This window comes from Cydia amplana, chromosome 2 (genome assembly GCF_948474715.1).
Source record: "Cydia amplana chromosome 2, ilCydAmpl1.1, whole genome shotgun sequence".
NCBI classification, from domain to species: Eukaryota; Metazoa; Arthropoda; class Insecta; order Lepidoptera; family Tortricidae; genus Cydia; species Cydia amplana.
This window is the reverse complement of record NC_086070.1, coordinates 20,316,924-20,342,018: the sequence shown is the minus strand read 5'-3', so window position 1 is coordinate 20,342,018 and position 25,095 is coordinate 20,316,924. Positions and strand designations below refer to the sequence as shown.

Genomic DNA, 25,095 nt, shown 5'->3' with positions numbered 1-25,095 from the left:
GTACACATATTAAAACAGGAGTGCGCCTTACTCCTAAGTTCTATTTTTATTCTTCACCTGTACTGGTTGCCGCAACCGCGTTACTGGGGGAACTCCCAAGCGGTGTTCGTAGTCTATGGATCTTGCTATATTACGGGTGTCACATGCGCGTTTCTGACTTCTGAAGCAATTTTATTGTTTCTACTATAGAAACTAATGAATATTTTGTAAATTGGCAGCAATGCACTTAGTACTCATGTGTCAATATTTTTTAAGTGGTGATTACACGAAGTATCGTAAAAGTACCAAAAAGATACTGCGTGTATGCACAAATACTTTTTTGGGGAATAGACTAAAGACTTGTCCTTACAACTATAACATAGGGGTTTAAAGGTGTGTGTGTACGACCTTTTAAGTGACAAATAGAGGTACGGGAGTAGAAAAAAGCTTTTTATTTTATTTATTTTAAGTCCAGAATTCCAGTATGCAACATAAGTAGACTGACCTTATTTCCGTTCAAAACCAAACATCTAATTGTATTTGTGTCTAGGGATTGCAAATATTCGAAACTTTCAGGTATTCGAATATTCGACTTTTTATGACGACATATTCGAATATTCGAATAATTATTCGAATATTATAAAAAATAAGAAAAGGAACGAGAAATCGATTTATTATCGTTTTATTCAAAAGCTTTTTTCACATATTGCTAAAACTAATGATATTTTGCAGAAATCCACTTAATTGACTAGATTTTATCATCCTACTATGAAATGCCCACATTTTATAAAAACAAGTAAAACGCTAAAATTAGACGTATTCAATATTTCTAGATAAAACTTTTATTATAAATGCGTCGTTGCGTGAAATAAAATAACTTTAACCATCCAAAAAAAAACCTAGGTATGTAAGATTTTTTTTATTAGGTAATTATTTTCCGATTTAAATTAACTTGTAGTCACTCAGAGGCCTGTAAAAAGGCCTTTAATTCCATTGTATTTTGAATCTTTATTGATTTTATTTGTTTTGGCAAGTTTTTATTCCTAATGGTCGGCTAATTATATAATATTGGAATATTTAAGGGAAAAAGTTGACTACTGGGTGGATTATTCGTCAGCTAAAGGTGCATGGTTAGATTACCTAGTTGGGCAGGTTTGGTATGATCAAATTTGAGAATTGCGATGAGTGGCAAGGTTTAGACTTCAAAAATTCGCTTAACGTACGCTTGTACTGAATAAACAGAATGACCCTTTAACTTAAAACTTACGCACCGTAAAAATAACATACTTTTTGATTTCGTTTTCTTCTAAATTGAGTTAGGTTTCACTGTATTCACGAAGTCTATCGAGAGGAATACAGTAAAAATATTATTTCCTTCGTATTTGGGTACCTACCGTTCCTCATTCACTGTAAATATTATTAAATTATACAACGGGACTTAATCGCGTATCTAAGTTTTAAGATTTACCTCCGACGTTTCGAGGACGGCGTTGTCCCCGTGGTCTCGGAGAAGACTGGCTTAAGTTGACATCAGCATCGTCTAACCGCGCGAGTTTTTCGAACTACCCGCACTTGGTCTTGTTTATCCGCTTGAACGTTTTGCGCACTAGTAGTAGTAGTACTAGTAGTAGTAAAGTACGGGAAGCCATTGAAATCAAAAAACATAGTAATTTCAATCGGGACGAGGGTTTCAAGATCTCATCCACATGGAATCCAGTCATTAGTAAATGTAAGCGTAAACGAATATCGACAGTCGATAAATCGAATATCGTTAGTGTTGTGTGTCGACAGAGTGACATCCCTAGTGCGCAAAACGTTCAAGCGGATAAACAAGACCAAGTGCGGGTAGTTCGAAAAACTCGCGCGGTTAGACGATGCTGATGTCAACTTAAGCCAGTCTTCTCCGAGACCACGGGGACAACGCCGTCCTCGAAACGTCGGAGGTAAATCTTAAAACTTAGATACGCGATTAAGTCCCGTTGTATAATTTAATAATGTGTAAAAATCGTGAAAGTTTAAATCAGTGTCACTGTAAATACTCGGAAAACACACAGAAACTGTAACTACAGCGGATAAAATAGATTTTTTATTAGTAATAAAAAATATTCGAATATTCGAAACCTGAGCGGCCGAATATTCGAATATCAAAACAGGTCGAATATTCGACAAATTCGAATATTCGAATTGCAAGCCCTATTTGTGTCCCATTTTACTAACCCTTATACGTTCTCTAGAGTTCATGTCTAAGTCCTATTAGCTCAACCTTTACCTCACCGTGAGAATTAAAAAAATGAGCAATGACAAGCTCTGACCACTCACCCTCGGAGGTAAACGACCAGGAGGGTGGCACCCCCGAGGCTTAATTGCTTCACGTGCGTACCGGCAGATGGTAGGCAAGGTGCAAGACAGTGCCGGCCTCGTATCGATGAACACATCCTTATCGATGGGTCGATAAAAATAAGGAAGTAACTATGACATAAGTACAATTAACATGGTAAAGGACATCATATATTGAAATAAAATTATTTTATTTATTTGTTAGCCTGTTGTGTCCCACTGCTGGGCTCTCTTTCTTCCACGTGTCTCGTTCTAGGGCAATATTAGGCCAATCTTCCCGAAAGACGTCAAGATCGTGCCGCCATCTCCTTCGAGGTCTGCCGCTACGCCGCACTATGTTCGGTGTCCACTCAGTAGTTTCCTTGGCCCACGCAAATAAAAAATGCAAGGTCTAAGTGGTTGCTGTGTCTTAAAACAATTGGCCTGGTGACAGTAAAAAAGAATCATGGAAATAATGGTTTCAAAGAAACATAATATATGTTAATTATCGTTTTAAAAAATGGCCCAATCTCAGTATAAACATTGGGATGATTAATATGTTCAATAAAATAAAAGTGCAAAATTCTCCAATCAGCCATTTTGACTGAAACGCCAATCAGAAGCGAGTTAAGGAGTGACGTCATCAATCCATTGACAACCTCATTGACCGTAATCCATACATCCTCACCAAAGAGTTGGGAGGTTCAAAAAAAATATTATCTCGCCACTAAACATTTATTACGTCCAAAAAATATTATTACACGATGTAAAGTAAATATTTATATGTAATTAAATAAATAAAATGCTAAATATTTCACCAAAAAACTTTTTAATTATTTGGCTGGATGGAACTATCATTGCCATGTTGGCTGTCGTAACCAGAAACAAGCAACAACGGTTGCACTCCGGGAGTGCCGATAGAAGTGAAAACTCACCTCACTATGTTACCGACGCCCGGTAACACGATACATACGTTTAGCGGAGGTATTCTATTTATTTATTATATATTATTATCATTCTCAAATAAGATCACACTTTTTCATTGACATCTTTATTTACATACTGCCATGACCACGTCAAATTATTTGAACATAGGTAAAGAGTCTTGAAAAGGAGTCCGCAACATAAATGTCAAATAACATTGAGGTTTTCTTTATTGATTTAAATGCCATCAAAATTATGAGTGGCCATCTAAGCCTTACGCCCCTTACGGTCACGTGATCGCCTTACGCTGTCTCGAGTTTATCATTTTTTCCCCACCTCAAAAAGTGCCCAGCGCCGCTAAAGAAGTTTTCACTTCAAAAATGAAAAATTAAAAAGTAAAACCGGCGCTCGGTGATTTTCACTCAGAATTTGCATGTATCTAAATAATTCATCTTAAATTGCAACCGTGTGAGAGTTTTTGTATAAAATGAGTTATTGTGATTATTAATGTTTATCATCCCTAAGCATAATATATGGTGCTGAATTAAACAATATCATTCGGATTCAAGGGAAAATTCGTAACTGTAAGAATGTAAACAATGTCTATCACCCTTCCACCAACTAATTAATGACGTCACAAATGGCTTGCGAGGCGTTTTCGCGCGAGGTTTAAACTAGCTATAAAAAAAATGCAATTATTTATGTTAAATCTTTGGAGTATAGCTAATATTGTGTTTTTCGGAACCAGTACAAGTGTACCGACAATAATAAAAGGGATTTCAAAATTTGTCATTTGCCAATTGATCGTGTTCTTATCTAACGTTTGATAAAACGATGAAAGTAACTATTACGAAATACCTAATTATGTGCATATGACAATTTTGAATTACTTCATAATATTATTTATAAAATAAATATTTAAAAAATTGGGCTAAAATACTACGTGTTAAACGCTATTATGAGTGATAAGTTTGCTTAGCCAATAGTATTAACGAACTTTCATTATTTACAGAATTATGTAATAATTTTTTTTTCACAAAATTATGTTTTTCTGATTCGATGCGATCTGCTTCATCATAACTATAAATGCGAATGATTAACTATAGAGTCAGTTTAAGCTAAATCTACACCGATTTTGCAGGCGACAGACTAGTATGCCACCAATCGATTTACCATGAGTCAAGTTCCTGAAAATATGACGTTTAAAGTGGCGCTGCCATGTCCGTGCAGGGTTGGCTTTATTTTTGAATTTTTGAAAACCTTACTCATCGAAAATAATTTGCGGTCCCATTGCTGTGTCGCTTGTGTAAATATTTGCGCATACTAAATACATAAAAGAAAACATTATCTCTAACTTCTTAATCGATAATATCGATTCTAATGACCAATGCCCGTCACTACTGTATCTAACATGGCTTTGCTATGAATGCCGATGTAATTGGGGTGAGTGCAGGACGTAACTTTCACACGATTGCAACTGCACTTACTGCACTAGGCTCTAATAAAGAATGTTTTATGTCTTTAATAAACTTTTTGCTTCGTGCTAAGTTGACATTTCAGGAAACCTTTTTTTAATGCTTTGTTGCGAACTATGAATTATTTTATTATTTATTAATAGGTATTACTTAACTAAGCTGCATATTTAATTTAGTTCCTTAAAATTACAATTTATGATAGCCCGAGTTTTTCATCCTAATTATATTGTACAGTATGGTTATATGGTATGAAAAAAGTTATTTTTATGTCGTCCATCAAATTTAAAAAGTCGTAACAGAAACGGAACTCCTAGTTTTTTTTAGGACAGTCAAGTGATGATCAAGTTTCAGCTGTCAAGTGCTGCAATAGCTCTTCAATAGAAGCTACCACTACATTTTTTACTAATTTCGGGTTTCACCTTTGCAATAGTGGGCTGCCAAAATCAGGGTATTCTGTATGACCTAGGTATAAACTGGAAAACGATATTAAATGTTTGTCTCGCCTATTGAACATGAACTGGTTTGGACTTTGGACTTTTGGACGAATTTCCGACCACGTGGTCGCAAACAACCCCAGTTAGCTTAAAGATGTTTTCAAAAAAACATTCAATAGACCAGCTGGTTTGACACCCGGTAGAAGAAATATTGTATACATTTACAAGGGGAGCTCAAGATATTGGGGGAGAACATTATTTCTTACCGTCTGTCGAATAAAAAGGCTTTAGGTACGCGCCTAACTTTTGTTAGAGACGCGACAGATTCGCAATGGTTGATGGCCCGCGTCAGATGTTTTTTGCGCTCATGAATTTTGTAAATTGTAACACTATTCGGCCTTGTCCCGGTGTCAAAGTTCATCACGACCTTTTTCAGATGTTTGAGGTAAAATACATTTTACGACCCTTCATATATTTGTTAACTAGTGCATTAGAGATTCTGGTTCAGACTTTTAACGGCATATCTTAAGAAGTACTTATTTACTATTTTAATATTTATGTTATTGTTGAAAAATACAAATTAACTGGAAAACTGGAATACGTATTTATCACCTAAATTCTACGGTACCTACCTACTAAATACATACATATATGTCTATGTCTATATGAATGTTAAAATACACTGATAAAAAGGAAATAGGATTATAAATTATTAAGAAAGTCGAGATCAAAAAGTATCTAATCATTTCTAAAGCTCTACCTGTGCAAACATCATTATTGATTCGGCTTTCACAGCTCGACGTAGTCAAACTCGAAAAAATCGATCGTTACCATGAATGAATCGATTCGTCGTGTGGGAGTTCATATCTCCGCAACAGCTGCGCGGCGCGTGCGCACCGCACAATGCTCCAAGAAATTACTTATGCACCCGTACTCCTATATTCAAATTAGTTTCTTCGTAGGAAATGCAGAGTTTAAATTTCTTTTACTTATTTTAATCATAAGACTTGTCATCGTCTGGCTTATTTATTCTATTTTATGAATACTTAGGTAGGTAGGAGGTAGATTCTAATTGGAATTGAATGAAGGATTTATGTTATCCTATTGGGAACAGGAAAACCGCATATTCACCGCATAGCATAATGGCGCATACACATATGTATATACATATAATATAACGCACAACGGGAACACCCAAATATTCCGAAATATGTTTTTCCGACTTTCATAACCTCGATTTTCATAATCCCGATTTTTTATATGTCCGAAATATCGAAATTACGACTTTGAAAACCACGAAAGAAGAAAATCACGACTATGCTATTACCGAAAACTTAAAATCCGATTGCCATATGCACGAAAGCTTAAAGTTCCGATTTTTAAAAAATCCGAAAATATTTTTTCCGAATTTGTCTATTCCGAAAAAATCATTGACCGATCGGAAAAAAAGTAATTCGGTATTCAGAAATTCGATCTTTACACTCCGATCCGAGTTTACACTCGGAATAATGAAATTCGTGATTTTCAAAATAAGATTTAAACGCACTTAGACTTAAAAGTCTATATGTATAACTAACGAGAATCCGAATTGGAGCACCCCACTATCCACGTGGTCTTGTCTGTCCTACCCCTAGAGTGTATATAAAAAGCCGGAGGCGCGGAGGGGAAGCAGCCCTCGCCCGCCGTAGCAAAGCGCAGAGCACAATGGGAGCCGAAGCGGCTGAGGCTGGTCGCCGAAGGCGACCAGCAAGCCGAAGCTGCGGAGGCGAGCACTTGTGCCTGCGCTTTGATACGCAAGGGCGAAGGGACTGCTTTGCCCGTAGCGCCGGAGCAGATGCGGAACATGACTCGATAAATTCGGAATTTTAAAAATGGGAATAGTTCAAATAGGAATCACGTCAAATCGGAATTCAAAACTTCGGAATAATGACAATTCGGAATTCGTGATTTCAAAAATCGAAAATGTTAAATTCGGTGTTTATTACTATTCGGAATTTAAAAAAATCGGCTTTTTTGCTATTCGGAAATATATACCTTCGTGATTTTCATCCTTCGTAATTACGACAGTCGGAATTTTGATGGATCGAGCATTTAATAATCGGAATAATAAAGTTCGATATTCTAAAATTCGGCATTAAATATTTCGGAATTATGTAGTGTACCCACGCACAACATATGTATATAATATAGGTTGGATACCTCTCTGGATACCTGTGTTTCTTGTAAATATTTCTTGGGTCCAATTTTTCAAAAACTATTACAGGAACTACAGGAAGAAGGTCTTAGTATTTAAGTCCTTTAAAAGATTCACAGTGCATTTCAAAACCACAAGGAAAGTATAAAATTTAAATAGCTAAGCACCTTTACCTGCATCGCATGCGGGTAAAATGTTAAAAACAAGTTCTCAAGGGGGCCGACCCCTATGAAACATAGATTATACTGTTTTAAGGAAAGGTACCTACACTACAACGTAGGCACCATTATCATGCATGAGGGTTTTTAAACAGTTATCAATACACCATGTTTCCACTGACATATGGCGATCGTATTTGAAATCGATTTTATGGCCTTTGTTCCCTATTTTGTTACGTTTTGGATTATTAAAATTGAAAATTTGATTGCGATGGGAGAATCACATGTTACTTTCGATGTACCTTGGTAGTTATGTATTCTTTAGAACCATGAGAATTATATACAAATGTCCAATTTTATTGAACTTAAGACGATTTTGGATAGGAAGTAAGTATTAGGGTTCCGTACCTCAAAAGGAAAAAACGGAACCCTAATATAGGATCACTCGTCTGTCTGTCCGTCCGTCTGTCACTGCCTATTTTTTACAATGATATGTAGCCGAAATTAAATTAATATTGCTTAAGTGCATACATTAAATTAAATCGTAGTAGTTTTGTCTGTAGTAAATCAAGATGTTACTAGAGCATGTAATCTGATGAATGATGTGAATGCAGCTAATTAAACGAATGTTAATTTCCCGTTAACCATCGTTTAAGTATCAGCTACCGTGACGGCCATATTGCACGTGAGTCATTTCACACCCGGATGGATAAGACATCAGGCGAGGGTGAGAACTGTGTCTGTTTACATTCCATGTTGTCAAATTAGGTGTAAAACCAGGTAAAACTGCAAAAGGAAATATAAAATTAGTATTAATATAAAATTAATACTAAATTAATTTAGGAAATATAAAATTAGTATTATATATTGTTTGTAAATAAATGTTTATTTCATTTTAATAAAGTTATTTTGCATAATAAAATGTAAGAAATAAATATGTAATAGCTACGATGCGAGACTGAACAAAACGACTTATTTTTTATAATTTCTTACTAGTTTAATCACAAAGAAATTTGATATATGGTAATGCCTGCATCGAATTACCCAATCACGCGCGAACGAAATCAAAATACTGATTGTAATATATTGCACTTATAATTAATGTAAGGGTATGTACCCTCGGACAGGTAACCATAGAACATTCCCACGTTAAGTTTGAAGGGGCTCGAAAGAGGGGCAAGTCATTGGTGCATGTCCTCCTGATCTTTTATTCCAAATTTGTACAGATGGGATGAGTCCGTGTTTTTTAGAAAATGCAGTTCCCATGCGACTCCTCATAACAACGCATTGTGATCTAGATGTCGCCGAGATAAGATTGACAATAAGCTGATTAGAGTTTAATTCTAACTGTGTGTAGAGACGTGAATCGGTAGATTATTTATGCAGAACTTGGGGCTTAAGAGACACGTGTTTAGTATTTCAAGGTGCCCGAATAATACGTATGGTTAGGTCTAGGACACTAGGACTCTGTTAGGTGTTTATTCTTCATAATAATTATTTAACGGGTACTTGCTAAGTTGTAGTAAATGACGTTCCATTACATAATTACTTATGTTGAAAATTGTTCTATTAAGGTTTTAGAGGGTATCAAAAAGGCTTCCAAAGAGCCAAGATGCGTATCGCGTCACATGTTGAATTCCGTACTTTCATGCCTGTAAACTTTCTTACTAAAATAACGTTCAGACGGATAGGGGTTTTGATTGGTACCAAGCGGGTTCGGAACCCTACATGAATAAAAAAGCCAGACCATTATTACAGAAACATAATGTAGGTACCTACTCTGAATAGTCTGAATACTTAAATGTCAAGGACATTTCTTATCACAGACATTCCATAATTCTTAATCTTAAATAAGTTTTTAAGAGACACTTTATCTCGAAGGTTATCTTCGTTCCATTCAATACTTTTTAATTAATTTTACCAGACTGAAGTCTGTTTCACTATATGAACTATATCTTTGTTAACATTTCCCTATTAAATGCAAAGATATAACGAGTTCGCACACTTTCACATTACAATATAAACTTAAATTAATTGTGCTCAAACCTGATTTTGACTGCAAACCCCTACTTTATGTAAAGGGGTTGTATTGTTAAAGATTCACATAATTTCAGTAGTGCAATGCCCTTAAAATGGGTCATTTACACTTGGTCTTTGTGTAATACCTTTTGTAGTGTTTCTTCTTTTAACTTCTTGTTATGTGTGAATATTAAATTAAGAGCTACCCACCTGTATTTTATCCCTACGTCATTTAATATTTAAGTCATTTAAGACAATTGTAATTAAGGCAAACTAAACCTGTACCATCCCACTTAAACATTTTTTTCCCAATTAAAAACACGCATGGATGCTTGAGAACTAGAAAAGTTTTATATTGATTAAATGAAAATTATTATATTAGGCGTATTATGGACTCAAGAATGTCGAACTATTGAATGAATAAGCACTCTGTTCCCTAACTAACCTAATTAATAATTATAACCTAACTTTATCTCATTTTCAGCCAGTTGAGTATACTTTGATAAATTGGCTAAAAGATTGGCTCATAAATAAAAGGTAAAGCTATTATAGTTAGACCAAGCTAACTTCGCAGCGATTTTAATAGCCAGACTGCGCGAGTGTTATTTAAACGTTTGACGTTTAAAATAAGTAATAACACTTAGACAGTCTGAGCTATCAAAATCGCTGCCAAGTTAGCTTGGTCTAACTAACTAGAGCCGGCTTCTCCTACGAATATTTTGGACTTTACATTCCAAGTATTACAAATCTTGCTAAAAGCCGAAGCTTTTTCTTTAGTCCTTATTTTAAAAACACATCTTTCTTTGCTCATTGAAAGTTTAAAGCACAATTTAATCAACTAGATCTGTTAGTCCATAAGCTTATATAGTTATGGGCGCGCATCCCCCGGTGGCATTGCGCCCGCGCATGCAGCTGCTGGCAATCAACGCGGCTTTGTGCGTGGGGGGCAGATGGCGCTCCCGCCGACTTTGTTGTTGTAGATCGATAGTGTTAGGTCATTTGAGTTTTTGGTAAGTGCAATTTTGCGTTTATCAAAATTATTATCACAAAATATCAAGTAAAAAGCAAATGAGTCCATCAGTTTACAATGTTTACATAATGGTTCCTTCGAAGGTGCCTGATATATCCTGCTAGGGGCGCTGGGGCCGGTGACGTCATCTTTTTCAGACAAGTTTTAACTTAGGTCACAGAATAAATAATAGTACTAAGTACAGAAGACTCACTCTCTAACAAAACGCGTCTGTTACGATCAGCACAGATATGGCCGCTAGGTGGCGACAGCGCCACGCGCGGCTTATGGCTTTCCTGGCTGGCTTGGATGTACTTTTAGCTACCTGTAGCAAAGCGACGAAATCTCGGAGTGAGACACGCCTGCTTAGGTACTGTAAGAACAGACTTCAACTCTTATGTTTACGAGTATAACAACACGGTGTCTTACGAGTTTATCATGGCAAGCTGTCTTATCAAAAATACAACAATCACTCCCAACAATGGGCCCGAGATTTGCCCAACAACATTAAAACTCCTAAATCACTACAGCATGACAGGCTACCGCTACAGGCTATGTTTAACTAAATCGAAAGCCCAATTAAAAACCGATAAAGCCATTAACTAACAAATCGAAATTCCCATAAGAAATGCTTTTGCTTAATCAAATTTGCGATATCGTAGCAGTAAATTCGTCCATTGACACGCGTTTAAGGCCAGATGGCGCATCACCTGCTTGGACTGCAGTACCAGACTTTGCGGAACTCCGTTCGGGACCGCATTCCTTTTCAAAAACTAATTCCCGACACTACGCACGGTCATTGACTTTGATGATGCTCGATTTTCAAGTTGTCACACTGCATTTTAGGTAATGTGCTTGGGTGTAAATCATTATGAAAAATGGACAATTGTTCTAAAAAAGTTGGTGAGCGGATCTTGAATGTTTCCCGGAACAAAATGCTCTAAAATAATAACCGGATAAAAGATGCACGACATTGATAGGACACGTGAGCTCTCCATAAATTCTACAGGTAGAGTCAAGCAAATCATGAAATAATACGTCCGGTTATGGGTAAACCACGGGTAAACCTACAATATCGACGTACTTGACAAAGGAGGGGGTAACAAAATATTATATCCCTTCTTCGTTTCCACATGCATGAGTTTCGTGATCAATTTGGTGCGCGGTCGAGAGCCATGTGGGTTGAGGGCCTACGATGAACATCAAAAATCTAAATTTCGTTATCTGCCTCTGTATTGCTTGAATATATAAGAGCGATAGAGAGGCAGATAACTATTTTTCGATGTTCGCGGGAGGCCCTCTGCCCTTTGCATGGAACCACAAGCCCATACACCTGGTAGCAGTGGTCCGTTGGTGTGCTCTTCCTCTACTAAACCTATGATCCTTCGACCGAATGCTTGCTGGTCCTAGCGAGTAATATTCCCACGGAATCTTCTCGCAACAGATTGAATAGATGGATACAGGAATCTAATATGGTAGCATGTCATCACTGTTCAGAACACTTAAGTTTATTTGCTGATTTATTCCTAAGACAGCTACATAGTTACGAAATTTTGGTTTAAATAGTGCCGAAGTAACAAACTACTAATATTTTATGAACAGGAATTCGACTTCATAACCAAGGCAATTTAGACTAAACGTTTGGAACAATGACCTCATATAATAAACACAGTCTTCCTTTCAAGAGGCCCCTCGGACCCAAATGTATTTTACATAAGCTTCGTTTGTACTATGAATGTGAATTCTTTTGCCAACACAAGCTACCCATTTGCCATATTTTATACGTTTTATCGACATTTTATAACAGAATGAAACATTTAATGAATAGTCTAGAATCCAGATGGTTAAATGTCGAAGATTATACTTTCGTCTTGCTGCTTACATCAGAAAAGTGAAAAAAAAAAACAATAGCCTTAAATAGCTCTCGTGTAGAAATAAAGGTAAACAGTCTTTGTTCATTAGCGCTTTCTCTAAACACCTTTCGGGCGCGTGCTGCCTTATAAATGTAAGACTATAATAAGGGGAGGAAGTAGAAAAAAATTAAACGGGGTTAAGAAATGCCAAACCAGGAGCGGGGGTGCTTTTGTGCTAGGTCAGAAGACATTAATCTTGAAGGGAAGCCAGGTGAATACCCTAAGACCTTTTCAATAAAAAATATCAATATCTAAATTTTAAGAAAGCAATTGCTTTGCGTGTAATAACAAAGTGCAACTTGAAACATGTCCAGACAAGTCTATCGCAATGTTAATCACTTCTGTAGGGAACAGCTGCTTCTCGTGCCTAACGCTATGCACCCCACACATTGCTCCCTCACTAATGCCATCCATGTAAAAACCTACTATTAAAATGCGTCTTTGTTTCAGTAGCGACTAATAACTCTTAATTAAATGCTTCGCGTACCTACCAAATGTCGCTTAAAAGTAAGCTTTTATTTTTTATCAAATTGATGATAACTGAAACGATTTGGCAAAGAGCCGCTAAGTGTACGGTCCGAGTTTACTAACAAGCAAAAAGTTCACACATGTCTTGTAAATGTGTCATCTTTTCGGAACAACGCCATATGGTGTTCCCCTAGTTGAGGCGGGTTAACTACGCGAAGGCAAATAAAATTATATTTAGGCATTTCGATTTTATATAAATAATTTATATAAATAAAGATCTCGTCTAGGACATTCAATTTGGTGTCGCTAAAAACAAATCGGCTGGTCACTTAATTTACTTTTTAATTCATTTAAAGCATTCCATTTACATATATGTATAGTTTTATTTTAACAGGGGGCACTCTGAGGTATCAGTCGCTGACCCACCTATACCTATTATTATGCAATAACTACCCTAATCTTCTATAATAATAACTAATCTGGTGAAAAGTTTTGCACATGACTCAATTTCAGAGCTTCTTTTGTTCGCGTGAGAAATATTCATTCAAATAATAGCTGGGCTTAATTCACTAGATTTGCTTTTCTATCCCCTTCAGTGGATGTCTATTACTCTATTCTTTTTAGCCCTTTTATCTCACGTCGTGGTTGAAACCTGTTTCGTAGATAACCCTCTATTTATTCTAAGCTTAGATAGATGGGCTTTGGAATGTCTAGCTGCTGTATGCTTTTGCCAGTGGTTATTAATTTTTATTATTTATTTTATAATACATATGTCAACGTCAACTTTGTTAGCAGCCACATATTCGCATTGTCCATTAAAATACCTATCTACCTATAATCTGTATCGGCTTTGTAGTATTTCAGCCTGGCGGTGCTTCTAACCAGATAAAGGGACGATAAATTTACATTATAAAGGGATGAATCTCAGTCCTCGCTGGCCCTAAATACTTTATAGTCACCAACCGCATTGAAAGGCAGACAATAATTCGTTTCGTTTAGACCTGTACTTGTAAAAATGCTTCTATTATTTGCAGCTAACAAAAATGTATACTAATTAGTAATCCATTCAAATATTATATAAGAAATCCCTTTTTTCTGACCCAAGGATGAGAGTAATTAATTCCGCTTGATCGATTCGGATACAATTACGCGAAAGACCACCAAGTAAACCACTTGACGTATTTTTTAAAGCTTTTCTCACGACACGGGCTCATTCCATCCGGTGTCATATTACGTAGGATGAAGATATTTTCTACCAATCACGATGTTCTTAAAGAGTTGTTGACTTCAACGTCATCCCAATCTAGAAAGAGTTTATTCATTTATGTTTCGACAACAAGGCATCCCGTTAAATGAAATTAGAGCCCAGCTATTTGTCTCGGTAGCTCCACTCCACTGTTCATTTGACTCCGTCTGAAGTCCTGGCGACTCAATGGCGCTTGGAATTCTGTCGCGTGTAACTTGATAAGTATACTTCTAGGAATTCGCATTGTAGCACGGATATAACAAATAAAGATGTTTTAAAAAATATTACTGCCGTTCTAAGGAAAAATGGTGTCTACCAAAACTATAGTAAACAGTTAAGTCATCTATAAATCGATAGTTTTGATCTAATTTTAAAAACTTTATTCCGTACCTACATGACAGTGGTCCTCATCCAGACGAAATGACATCACTCTAATTATAATACAATGTAGTTGCTAAACAAACACCGACACATGATTCGGTGACCCCGTTTTTTCTCGTTAGCGTCCAGCTTATCAATTGTTACATGCGCGAGTCGATAATGCTGATAAATTCGGCTCGTTGAATAGCATTCGACTATGTTTGTGAACTTTGGAGTTGCTAATAAACAAAATAAAGGGGCACAAGACAGGAAGTACGCCCGATGCGTGAGTTAACACGCCGCTTCCTCAAGGAACCCCTTGTGGACATTTTTTTAATGTCAGTGCTTTGTCTAAGGAAATTGTCATTTGCCCTGCTTTATAACGTTAGCCTATAATTAGGGACAGGCCTGTGATTAGACAATAATTTATAGGGTGGGTTAGTAGTAAATATCAACATTGTATGCCCTGAAATGTGTGACATCTAAATGTGGACGACGTACTATCGAAGTTTATTTTGTTTGTTTTGTTGTATTACGGATCGGCCTTGCACGCAGGTTTGCATATAATACTGTACATATGGTGCTTTATAAGCTGACTTGCACAGTATAAAATAAAGAAAAGATGCCTGTGGCCGGTCCATTATTAAACCTATTTCATTTGTAATCGGGCTTCAATCAAAAGCCCTTCAAAGATGGGAGATTGCTAGAAGACAGGTGGAAATGACGACAGGTAAACGACCGACTTCCTCCTTTTAATTAGATGCCATTTATGTAGGTACCTACTTACATTTAAAATAAAAAGCAGAACATTTTCATGCCTTATGCCTTATATGCCAAGTATGTCTCTTTATTGGGAATTAGCAAGAGGTCACGTTTTCTTTAAGTGATTAAACTGATTAACTTAAGCATGTCAATTTTGCATTATGCTGATGATGATGATGATGATGAAACTATCAAATTAGTTTTAGAATTTATTGTATCAATGGAGTGATTGCAGTTAAATTTACTAAAAATAAAACAAATTCAAATAAAAATTATCTTATCTTATGGCATAAATCTGCTGTTGTGACGCCGATTTTTACGGAATATTTTTTCAGCGGTTAACCCTGACAATAATTCAATAATTTAGACTACTAAACAATAGTTAATAATAAAACAGGAACTTGGATATCGATGTGAAAAAGTTTAGCTTATCAAAAGATCCGTCGGTATCTGACATTGCCCTGAAATTATTTGATTCATAGAATTAATATCTTATCATATGACAGGAAATGAAAAATACGATATTCTTGATGTTATATGCATCTAAGTAATGTAATATGTTTACACAAGCACTTTTTCATACATGTATTAGTAGCTGAGCTAGTAATGGAGTTAGTGCATTTTTTTTATTTAACAAAACTGTAAAAATACCGCTGGACTTTCGATGGATCTATGATTCTATGTAAATGAAATATTTACTGTCTGTTTGTCGCATGTCTTATTTCTCTATTCGAAATACATAAGTATATTTTTGAATCTAAATTCAAAGTCCGCATACTGTCTTGTTCGGTTGAAACGGAACATGGAGTCCATGTTTTGATTCAATATCAGCTGATTCTGTAAACATTTCCAGCTCATTCAGTCCCGTTATATCGACCGTCGATCGAAAGTTGCAAAAAGTCCCCGGTACGAAATTAGATTGGCATCCGTAGCACATGCGGTCCCGAACCCTCGGTTTTTGCTTTTTTTTTGCGGTGGGCTTGCAAATTTCCTACCGGTACCTAGTGGGACAGACTTTTTGGTTGTTTTCAAATCCAAACAATATGAAAATTACAAGTTCATGTAAAACGTCAGTAAATATATATTTTTAAACCGTATTGCATCCAGGTACTTACCTATTTACTAGACGTACATACACATGTTAATTTATGGGTATCATTAATCGCTACATCAATTCTGATAGGTCTTAGACGCTGACCTATCCAATACAACAATGAAATCGATTTTTAGGGTTCCGTAGCCAAATGGCAAAAAACGGAACCCTATAGATTCGTCATGTCTGTCTGTCTGTCCGTCCGTCTGTCTGTCTGTCTGTCCGTCCGTATGTCACAGCCACTTTTTTCCGAAACTATAAGAACTATACTGTTGAAACTTGGTAAGTAGATGTATTTTGTGAACCGCATTAAGATTTTCACACAAAAATAGAAAAAAAATAAAAAATTTTGGGGGTTCCCCATACTGTGAACTGAAACTCAAATTTTTTTTTTCATCTAACCCATACGAAAATTAGTTTGAACGAGATCTAGTAAGTAGTTTTTTTTAATACGTCATAAATCCCCTGAATACGGAACCCTTCATGGGCGAGTCCGACTTGCACTTGGCCGCTTTTTCTTTGTTCATTTTTCTATACCAGCTTACACCTGCCTTAATTTGCCTGTGTTGCGTCACACATTCTCACAGGGTATGATTTGCCTGCCGTCTCTTTCTTGCACGTCTTTAATTCTATCCTTGTCCTTTTCGTGGCATCCCTTCCAGGCACCTTTATTCCTGCATTCCCTTCACCCTTATTACGTCTTGCGTACGCGCCTGGTGTAGGTGTGTTAGTGAATATTACAGAACCATTATGGGAGTGTGGGAACAGGGACTTTAATTTGTTCCTTTTTTAAACGTAGTGAGTCTTCGGTCGCGGGATGATGGTGTTCAGAGTTGTTATGGCGGGAAACATTAGTTGATGGAACATGTATTTCTTGTTTGATAAAAATGTGCGTTGATAGATATATTTGTTGATGGAACACTTTGCAGTTTGATGAAAATGTGTGTTTATTTGAAGCTGAGTGAATAATGGAGACCTATTTTGGATTTGTGCGAAGTCGTCGTGTTTCTTCATGGATCCTTTTAATGTCATGTTATATGAGTAAGTTTTTATTTTTAAGTACATATATTATACTAAGGACATATTTATTGTGAATGTTATTTTGTATGATAGTACAGAACAAGTTTTAGGTTTTAAAAAGTTAAAATTAAAATTATGACTAGGTACTTCAGTGTATATGAATGAGGTGGGTAGACTGAAGTAGGAAAACTTCGTCTCCGTGCTATAATCTTAGCAAACCCGTTTGAGCCCATCAAGTATTCACAACATTGAATGAGAACAAAAACACGTTTCGCTATCAGCTGATGGCCGACTCGTGGTATGCATAAATTTATCGATCCAATATTTTTTTTTGTATTACTCCATCTGGTTTTATTTTAATTTATCAAGAGTTTTTCAGTAACCCAAAGTGGGTAATAAAAAAAAAACCATTTCAAAAGGTACCCATATAAAACTCATTTTAGGTACCCTATTTTACCTCCTAAACATACCTTAATTTGTGACATGAAACCTAACAAACACGACTAACCTAACAAGGGGTACTTCTATTTATTATGGGTTTGAGCCAACACTAAGTCAAACCGTTTGATTTATACTTAACCTCATCAATCAGGGTCACTTAGGAAATCATCACATGCCATAATGACCTGACGTTCCTGGTAACTACTAAAAGCAAAAAAAAACAAGTCTCAAAAGATTTAAAGAGTTTTTTCCAGATTTATTTCACACAAATACCACAAAGTCCTGACATTGAGTTTTAAACTTTCAATCTAAGCAATAGGGTTTACTATCTTTTGCAGTACAGAGATAAAGAGCGGTCTCTTTTTTGCCGGAGGTACCTCCATGTCTGCGAATCGAAGAATGAGCTGGCGCCAGTTTCTTAACAAACCATATTGACGATTATTTTCGACCTTGGTTTCGTTTCTACTTAAAATGATATCACTATTGGTACATGCACATCTAAAATAAGAATGTCTGGATGATAGTAACTATACTTGTTCAATGTGTACCTAATGAGCTCACGAGTACGTCGTTTATTGTCATCCAGCCTAAGTTAGGGGCGAATCGCACGCACGGCTGTTACCGATTTCCTATATATCTAAGCCGTTTGACTATATAGCTAAGCAACCATGTTATAAACTCGCATAGGTATTTTAATTTTATCCAAGGCTATGGCAGAGTATATAGGTAGGTATATGATCAAAAATAAAGGATTACGTCAACGAACGTGATGGCGTTCAGGACACAAACAGGATTCCGGTTGATATCACAGATACACGTGTATCATTCATCTCTGGGTGATATCAATTTAAATGTCGCTGGGAACGAACATGTCATATGATATCGAGTACCTCCGTGGCAGCAAGCAATTGATTAAGATTCTATTTAATGTTTTCTACAAGTTGAATTATTTAGGATGAAATAGTTAGTGTCCGACCGAAGGTTCGGTTTCGGTTTCGGCCGAAAAATCATGTTTCGGCCGTAATTTCGGTTTCGGCCAAAAAACGGCCGAACCTTTCGGCCGGGCCGAAACATACGCAATGGTACTTCGTTCTATGAAGTTTAATGGTGATTTTAAGACCAATCTTTGCAATTATTTTCTATCGAGCCGATGTCGTTCAATCATGTATCGAGTGCGGCCACGGTCTTAAAATATAATAAATATTAACATAGGTATAAATATATTTTTTGCTTTACTAAATCAAATATGTAGTTTTTCTTAAAAGGGGCTACCTGCGGTTTTCATCGATTTTTTACAAGTTTTGAATAGTATCTCCTACTTTTGCACTACAGATAGATTTTTATAAGGCAAACGGCTATCGGTTCTTCAATCTTTATCTTCATTATTGTCTACCGGATTTTGAAAGAAATTGATACTATTTTATGATTTTTTTAAACATTGTCTAAAAGAACCAACACTTTTTTCGTATCTAGAATGCTGTGAAGGATATTACTACGAAATCTACATATTTGGGTTCGTCTTTGACGTGTTGTAAAACGTTTTTTAACGTATTATAACGTTTAAACGAATTAACACAATAGTTATGGCCAGAAAACCAGTTTTTTGGCCTTAAATTGTTCAATTTTGATGCCAAATATCTCAAAGACAATGAACTTTGAAGTAAATACTATATTGCTTAAAGCCGTTGCTGTTAATATGATAAGCTACAAAAAACATAAGAAAACTAAGGGATTCAGATCGAAGGTCATTGGCGTGGCGGAAACCCTAAAGTAACATCAATTTCGAGGACATTGGGTGTTGACAGCCTTTTAATATGAGTTTAAAAGCGGTTTTATGTAATTTTTTCAACGATTTTAACAAGTCTTCAAAAGGTTCGGTTTCGGTTTCGGCCGAAACTAGAGCCAAAGCCGAGTTTCGGCAAAAAAACATGTTTCGGTTGGACACTAGAAATAGTCTTCGGGTTGATAATGTTATAACCTGTTTCCTCTTTCATTTCAAACATTTTATTAACAGGCCAATTCAAAACGTAAGTACACCGATATCAGAATTACATCTAACTGATTTCATTCATTTTTCATCTGACTTTGCTCGAATTCTGGTTCTTCCTGATTAAAAAATATTTTTATTACCAACAAAAATTTAAATCGGTGAATATTTAGAGGTTGCACAACATCAACAAAGTTTTCTCAAATAACCAACGGCTCTACATCGGAGGGTAGAAAATGGTTTAAGCGGCTACCATCAAAGCGGTGAGTAGTGTGATACTGAACCTTCTACATATAAATCAATTTTAAAATTAGTAGTTAACATGGATTTTGGTTACTCGATAAATGTTCTAATTAAGATTTTTCAGTTTTTCCACCTGTTTCCAAAGGAAAAGTGGTTTTATCGTGTTTTAGACGCAAAATTCAGTCTTTTCATTAGATTTTAGTATCAGTTCATTATATTTTGTTATTAAAAAAATAGTTAATTTTCACGCAATGTATGGGGTTCTCCCTCCACATTTTCAATTTGTGCAACCTTTAAACGTTAATCGATTATTATGAAAATTGAAATAGATAGTTTTTAGAGTGGGGAGACCCGATTGGTGAGCAAAGTCAGAAAAAATATCACAACTTTTTTTTCTCCATACAAAAGTGAAACACCCTATAATGTCCGTACATGTATTGGCCCGGAGAGACGCACGATAACTAAATAATATCATATAAATGTAATTCGGATGTTAGTGTACGTTTGAATTGGCCTGAAAGTTTAAGACCATCTCCCCTGACAATCACGATTTTATAAGTTTTATCCGTATCATTTTTTCCCGTTTCTCCTGGTCTTGTGCAGTCTTCGGCCATTTCTTTAAATCCTGCTTATCCTTTAACCTCTAACCTAAGTGTTTTTTAAAGTGTATAAATAAGTAGGTAAGTCAGAAAAAATATCACAACTTTTTTTTCTCCATACAAAAGTGAAACACCCTATAATGTCCGTACATGTATTGGCCCGCCGAGACGCACGATAACTAAATAATATCATATAAATGTAATTCGGATGTTAGTGTACGTTTGAATTGGCCTGTAAGTTTAAGATCATCTCCCCTGACAATCACGACTTTATAAGTTTTATCCGTATCATTTTTTCCCGTTTCTCCTGGTCTTGTGCAGTCTTCGGCCATTTCTTTAAATCCTGCTTATCCTTTAACCTCTAACCTAAGTGTTTTTTAAAGTGTATAAATAAGTAGGTATCTACGACCCTGGCTGTTTTTATGGTGTATTACCTTCTGACCGACCAAATCAAATTGTATGCTAAAAAAGCGGCCAAGTGCGAGTCGGACTCGCCCATGAAGGGTTCCGTATTCAGGGGATTTATGACGTATTAAAAAAAAAACTACTTACTAGATCTCGTTCAAACCAATTTTCGGTGGAAGTTTGCATGGTAATGTACATCATATATTTTTTTTAGTTTTATCATTCTCTTATTTTAGAAGTTACAGGGGGGGACACACATTTTACCACTTTGGAAGTGTCTCTCGCGCGAACTATTCAGTTTAGTAAAAAATGATATTAGAGACCTCAATATCATTTTTAGGGTTCCGTAGCCAAATGGCAAAAAACGGAACCCTTATAGATTCGTCATGTCTGTCTGTCTGTCTGTCTGTCCGTCTGTCCGTCTGTCCGTCTGTCCGTCTGTCTGTCCGTCCGTATGTCACAGCCACTTTTCTCCGAAACTATAAGAACTATACTGTTGAAACTTGGTAAGTAGATGTATTCTGTGAACCGCATTAAGATTTTCACACAAAAATAGAAAAAAAACAATAAATTTTTGGGGTTCCCCATACTTCGAACTGAAACTCAAAATTTTTTTTTTCATCAAACCCATACGTGTGATGTATCTATGGATAGGTCTTCAAAAATGATATTGAGGTTTCTAATATCATTTTTTTCTAAACTGAATAGTTTGCGCGAGAGACACTTCCAAAGTGGTCAAATGTGTGTCCCCCCCCTGTAACTTCTAAAATAAGAGAATGATAAAACTAAAAAAAATATATGATGTACATTACCATGTAAACTTCCACCAAAAATTGGTTTGCACGAGATCTAGTAAGTAGTTTTTTTTAATACGTCATAAATCGCCTAAATACGTAACCCTTCATGGGCGAGTCCGACTCGCACTTGGCCGCTTTTTTGAAGACCTATCGCTATGGATCTATATACCCCACACGTGTGGGTTTGATGAAAAAGAAACATTTTTGAGTTTCAGTTCACAGTATGGGGAACCCCCAAAATTTATTGTTTTTTTTCTATTTTTGTGTGAAAATCTTAATGCGGTTCACAGAATACATTTACTTACCAAATTTCAACAGTATAGTCCTTATAGTTTCGGAAAAAAGTGACTGTGACATACGGACGGACAGACAGACGGACAGACGGACGGACAGACAGACAGACATGACGAATCTATAAGGGTTCCGTTTTTTGCAATTTGGCTACGGAACCCTAAAAACAACTTCAGATGTTATAAATCAGGAAGCCGAATTTTATACTTGGGTATCTATGTCAATGTCTAAATAGTAAATAAGTCATTGGCATAGCCATACTGATTTTGAAGCCGTTCAACGCTCTCTCTTCAGTTACGATTTTATGACCACAACATGCGCTTTCCCCAAATATATTAATTTTTATTCCTTAAATGTGTTTAATAGCCAGGTAAACGCTTGTAGGTACCTATTTGTCTTTAATCAATCTTGACATACCTTCCTATGTTATGAATAATGCAGATTTTCTTATTAGTCTAGTCACCTATATATTGCCAATCTATATTTCCAGTACTATTCGTTTTTTTACATTAGCTGTCCACGAAATATAATACAGCACTCTTACCTCGTGCTACAGCGGAACTTCTTTGGTAGTTATACCATTTTCCACCATTAACAAGGGTTACTAATTTTGTATGAAGGTTGCTCAGAACTTTCCCTCAATAAAATATATTTTCCACTTGAATTAACGTCAATTTTTCATTGCCAACAGACGTAGCGGCTATGAGTCAGAGAGTAGCGAGTATTCAGAGGACTCGGCGGCGGCCTACGAGGATGTCACGACTACAACCAAAAGCTCTGGGCCGAGGAAGAATATCAACAGGGGGAGATGGACGAAGGACGAGGTAAGGACTAGCTTAATATGTATGTAAGATATGTTTGCTTAATAACCATCGTTTACGGCGACCGTGCTGCGATCTAATCGTTATATTATCGATGCTTGATTGATACAGTCCCGCTGAAGTATCTTTTGTTTATTTTTGAACAATTCTCGCGTTCACAATAGATTCAGTAGGTAAGTACAGTCTTTAAATGCGCTGGGCACCCATTTGACCGACTCCCCATATTAAAATTTGTATGAGGTGGGTGGTCACTAAAGTAGACGAATGGTAGTGTAAAATGTCGGCGGTTGAAATTTGTAGTGATTCGTATTTTTATTTTTAATTTAATTTATGTTATTATTAAGTAGGTATATTATTTTACCGCAGTTACAACGCTTATTCCTTATGATATGCCCCTGAAATGCATAGGTAATGTAATAGGTTAGGTACCTATAGAATTGGATTTAACTCAGTTACGTACGGAACCCGTTCCAAATTTCACACCAAACATTGACACTTTCCCAATGTTTACAATTTCACCTCGACAATTTCGTTACTCAAATATTAACGTCATGTTGATAATCTTGATATTGTTATCTCTCAAACATAAACCTTATTTCCAGGACAAAAGGCTCAAGATATACGTGAAGATGTATAACGAGAACTGGGAGCTGATAGCGTCGCAGTTCTCAGACAGGTCCGACGTTCAGTGCCAGCAGCGCTGGACAAAGGTCGTCAACCCCGAGCTAGTCAAGGGACCGTGGACCAAGGAGGTGAGTTCTCTCTTGTTTTCTAAGATCCTTGCCTGACATGGCGGCACGGACGCATCCTCGCATCTACGTCAGTCAGGTACTCATTCCATACCGCCAAGTCAGGAAAAGGCCTAAGTTGCTTCCTCACTTCTGACCATGGACTCTGCTCCGCTCACCAAGTTTTTTAAGTGGCAGTTTTGCCAGTTTTTAGCTTTTCCTGGCGCTTGCTTCATGGAAAACGTATCGTAATGGGATATCTATTGAGGCATAAGTATAATCTGTCTAAGTGTAAGGCCTGAGTGGACGCTCGAGTTGGGCGTGCAGCGAGGCGGGGCGTGCGGCGTGCATGTTAAACAAATGCAAGCGTATAGGAGCGGCCTTAGTGCACGCTGCTCAAATCACTTGTGAGCCCGACGCCACGCTGCACGCCCCGCCGAACGCTCCGCTTCGGCCACTCAGGCCTTACACTTACCCCAGCTCAGTCGCCCAGGTATTTAGGAATTGTAGGCGATGTAAAAGAAGTCCTGCAGCACTTACTGATTAAGATATAACGTGAATTTATTACCTATACACCTACTTGGTATTGCCACATTATTTTGCCACAAATAGCTTCCATCACTAGAATACTGCTGTTTCATAATACGTGTATTCTTGTAACGAGTTATGCATTAGTAAAACACATTCACATTTTATGAATGGACGTCCAGCAGGACATCGATCGCCAATCTGTCTAAAAGTCCAGTAACATTTGTGACACGCATATCTCTCACTTTTGCCATTTAAAAAGCAACCATGTCACCACGCGTTAGTGATTCATTTTCATGTTCATTTTAAACTGTGTGCAGTAATTGCGAAAGTTATCCGATATGCAACAGGACGTATTACGAGTGACTCACGGGTTACCTACATGCAGGGAATATCTGCATAATTAAGCAGTGAACGCCATCAGTTGTTATGAGTTGTTTTCATTCCACTTTGAACCTTACTTAATGAGTCATAAGGTTCTCTTTACTTACATTTGATTTATAGAATTTTACTAGTTTCCCGTGGAGGGTATAAAGTTAATACCATTGATTGTTTTGTAGAATTCACTTCGACTATTTCGCATGCAAATGGGTCCAGCCTTCCTCATTCCTTCGATAAGAGAATTATATTTTGTTTTGATTGAATGATTTTCGTGTACTAGTCTTTTTGTGTACCAAAAAAACGAGCAAGTAGCATTAACGTATAGTACGTAAAGAGACCTAGTTTTAATTCTACTTTACTAAATTATCTTTCTAATCATGAATTGAATCAAAAAGTTTGGCTAAAGTCTCCGAAATCATTAATAAGTAACAACACTATTAGACTACTAAACGCGAGTGATGTAACATACGTTCTTGACCTAAAGAACCATTAATTCGAGGAATG

The 25,095-nt window shown here is 36.5% G+C and overlaps 1 protein-coding gene across 1 annotated transcript in view; it reads left to right on the top strand.

The window, feature by feature from the left end:
* The window catches only part of LOC134660139 (myb protein), a 63,971-nt gene that overhangs the window by 17,360 nt on the left and 21,516 nt on the right, over window positions 1-25,095 (top strand). The window contains exons 3-4 of the mRNA XM_063515855.1: window positions 22,825-22,957; window positions 23,557-23,706. Coding sequence (XP_063371925.1) covers window positions 22,825-22,957; window positions 23,557-23,706 — 283 coding nt within the window. The remainder of the gene's footprint in view (window positions 1-22,824; window positions 22,958-23,556; window positions 23,707-25,095) is intronic.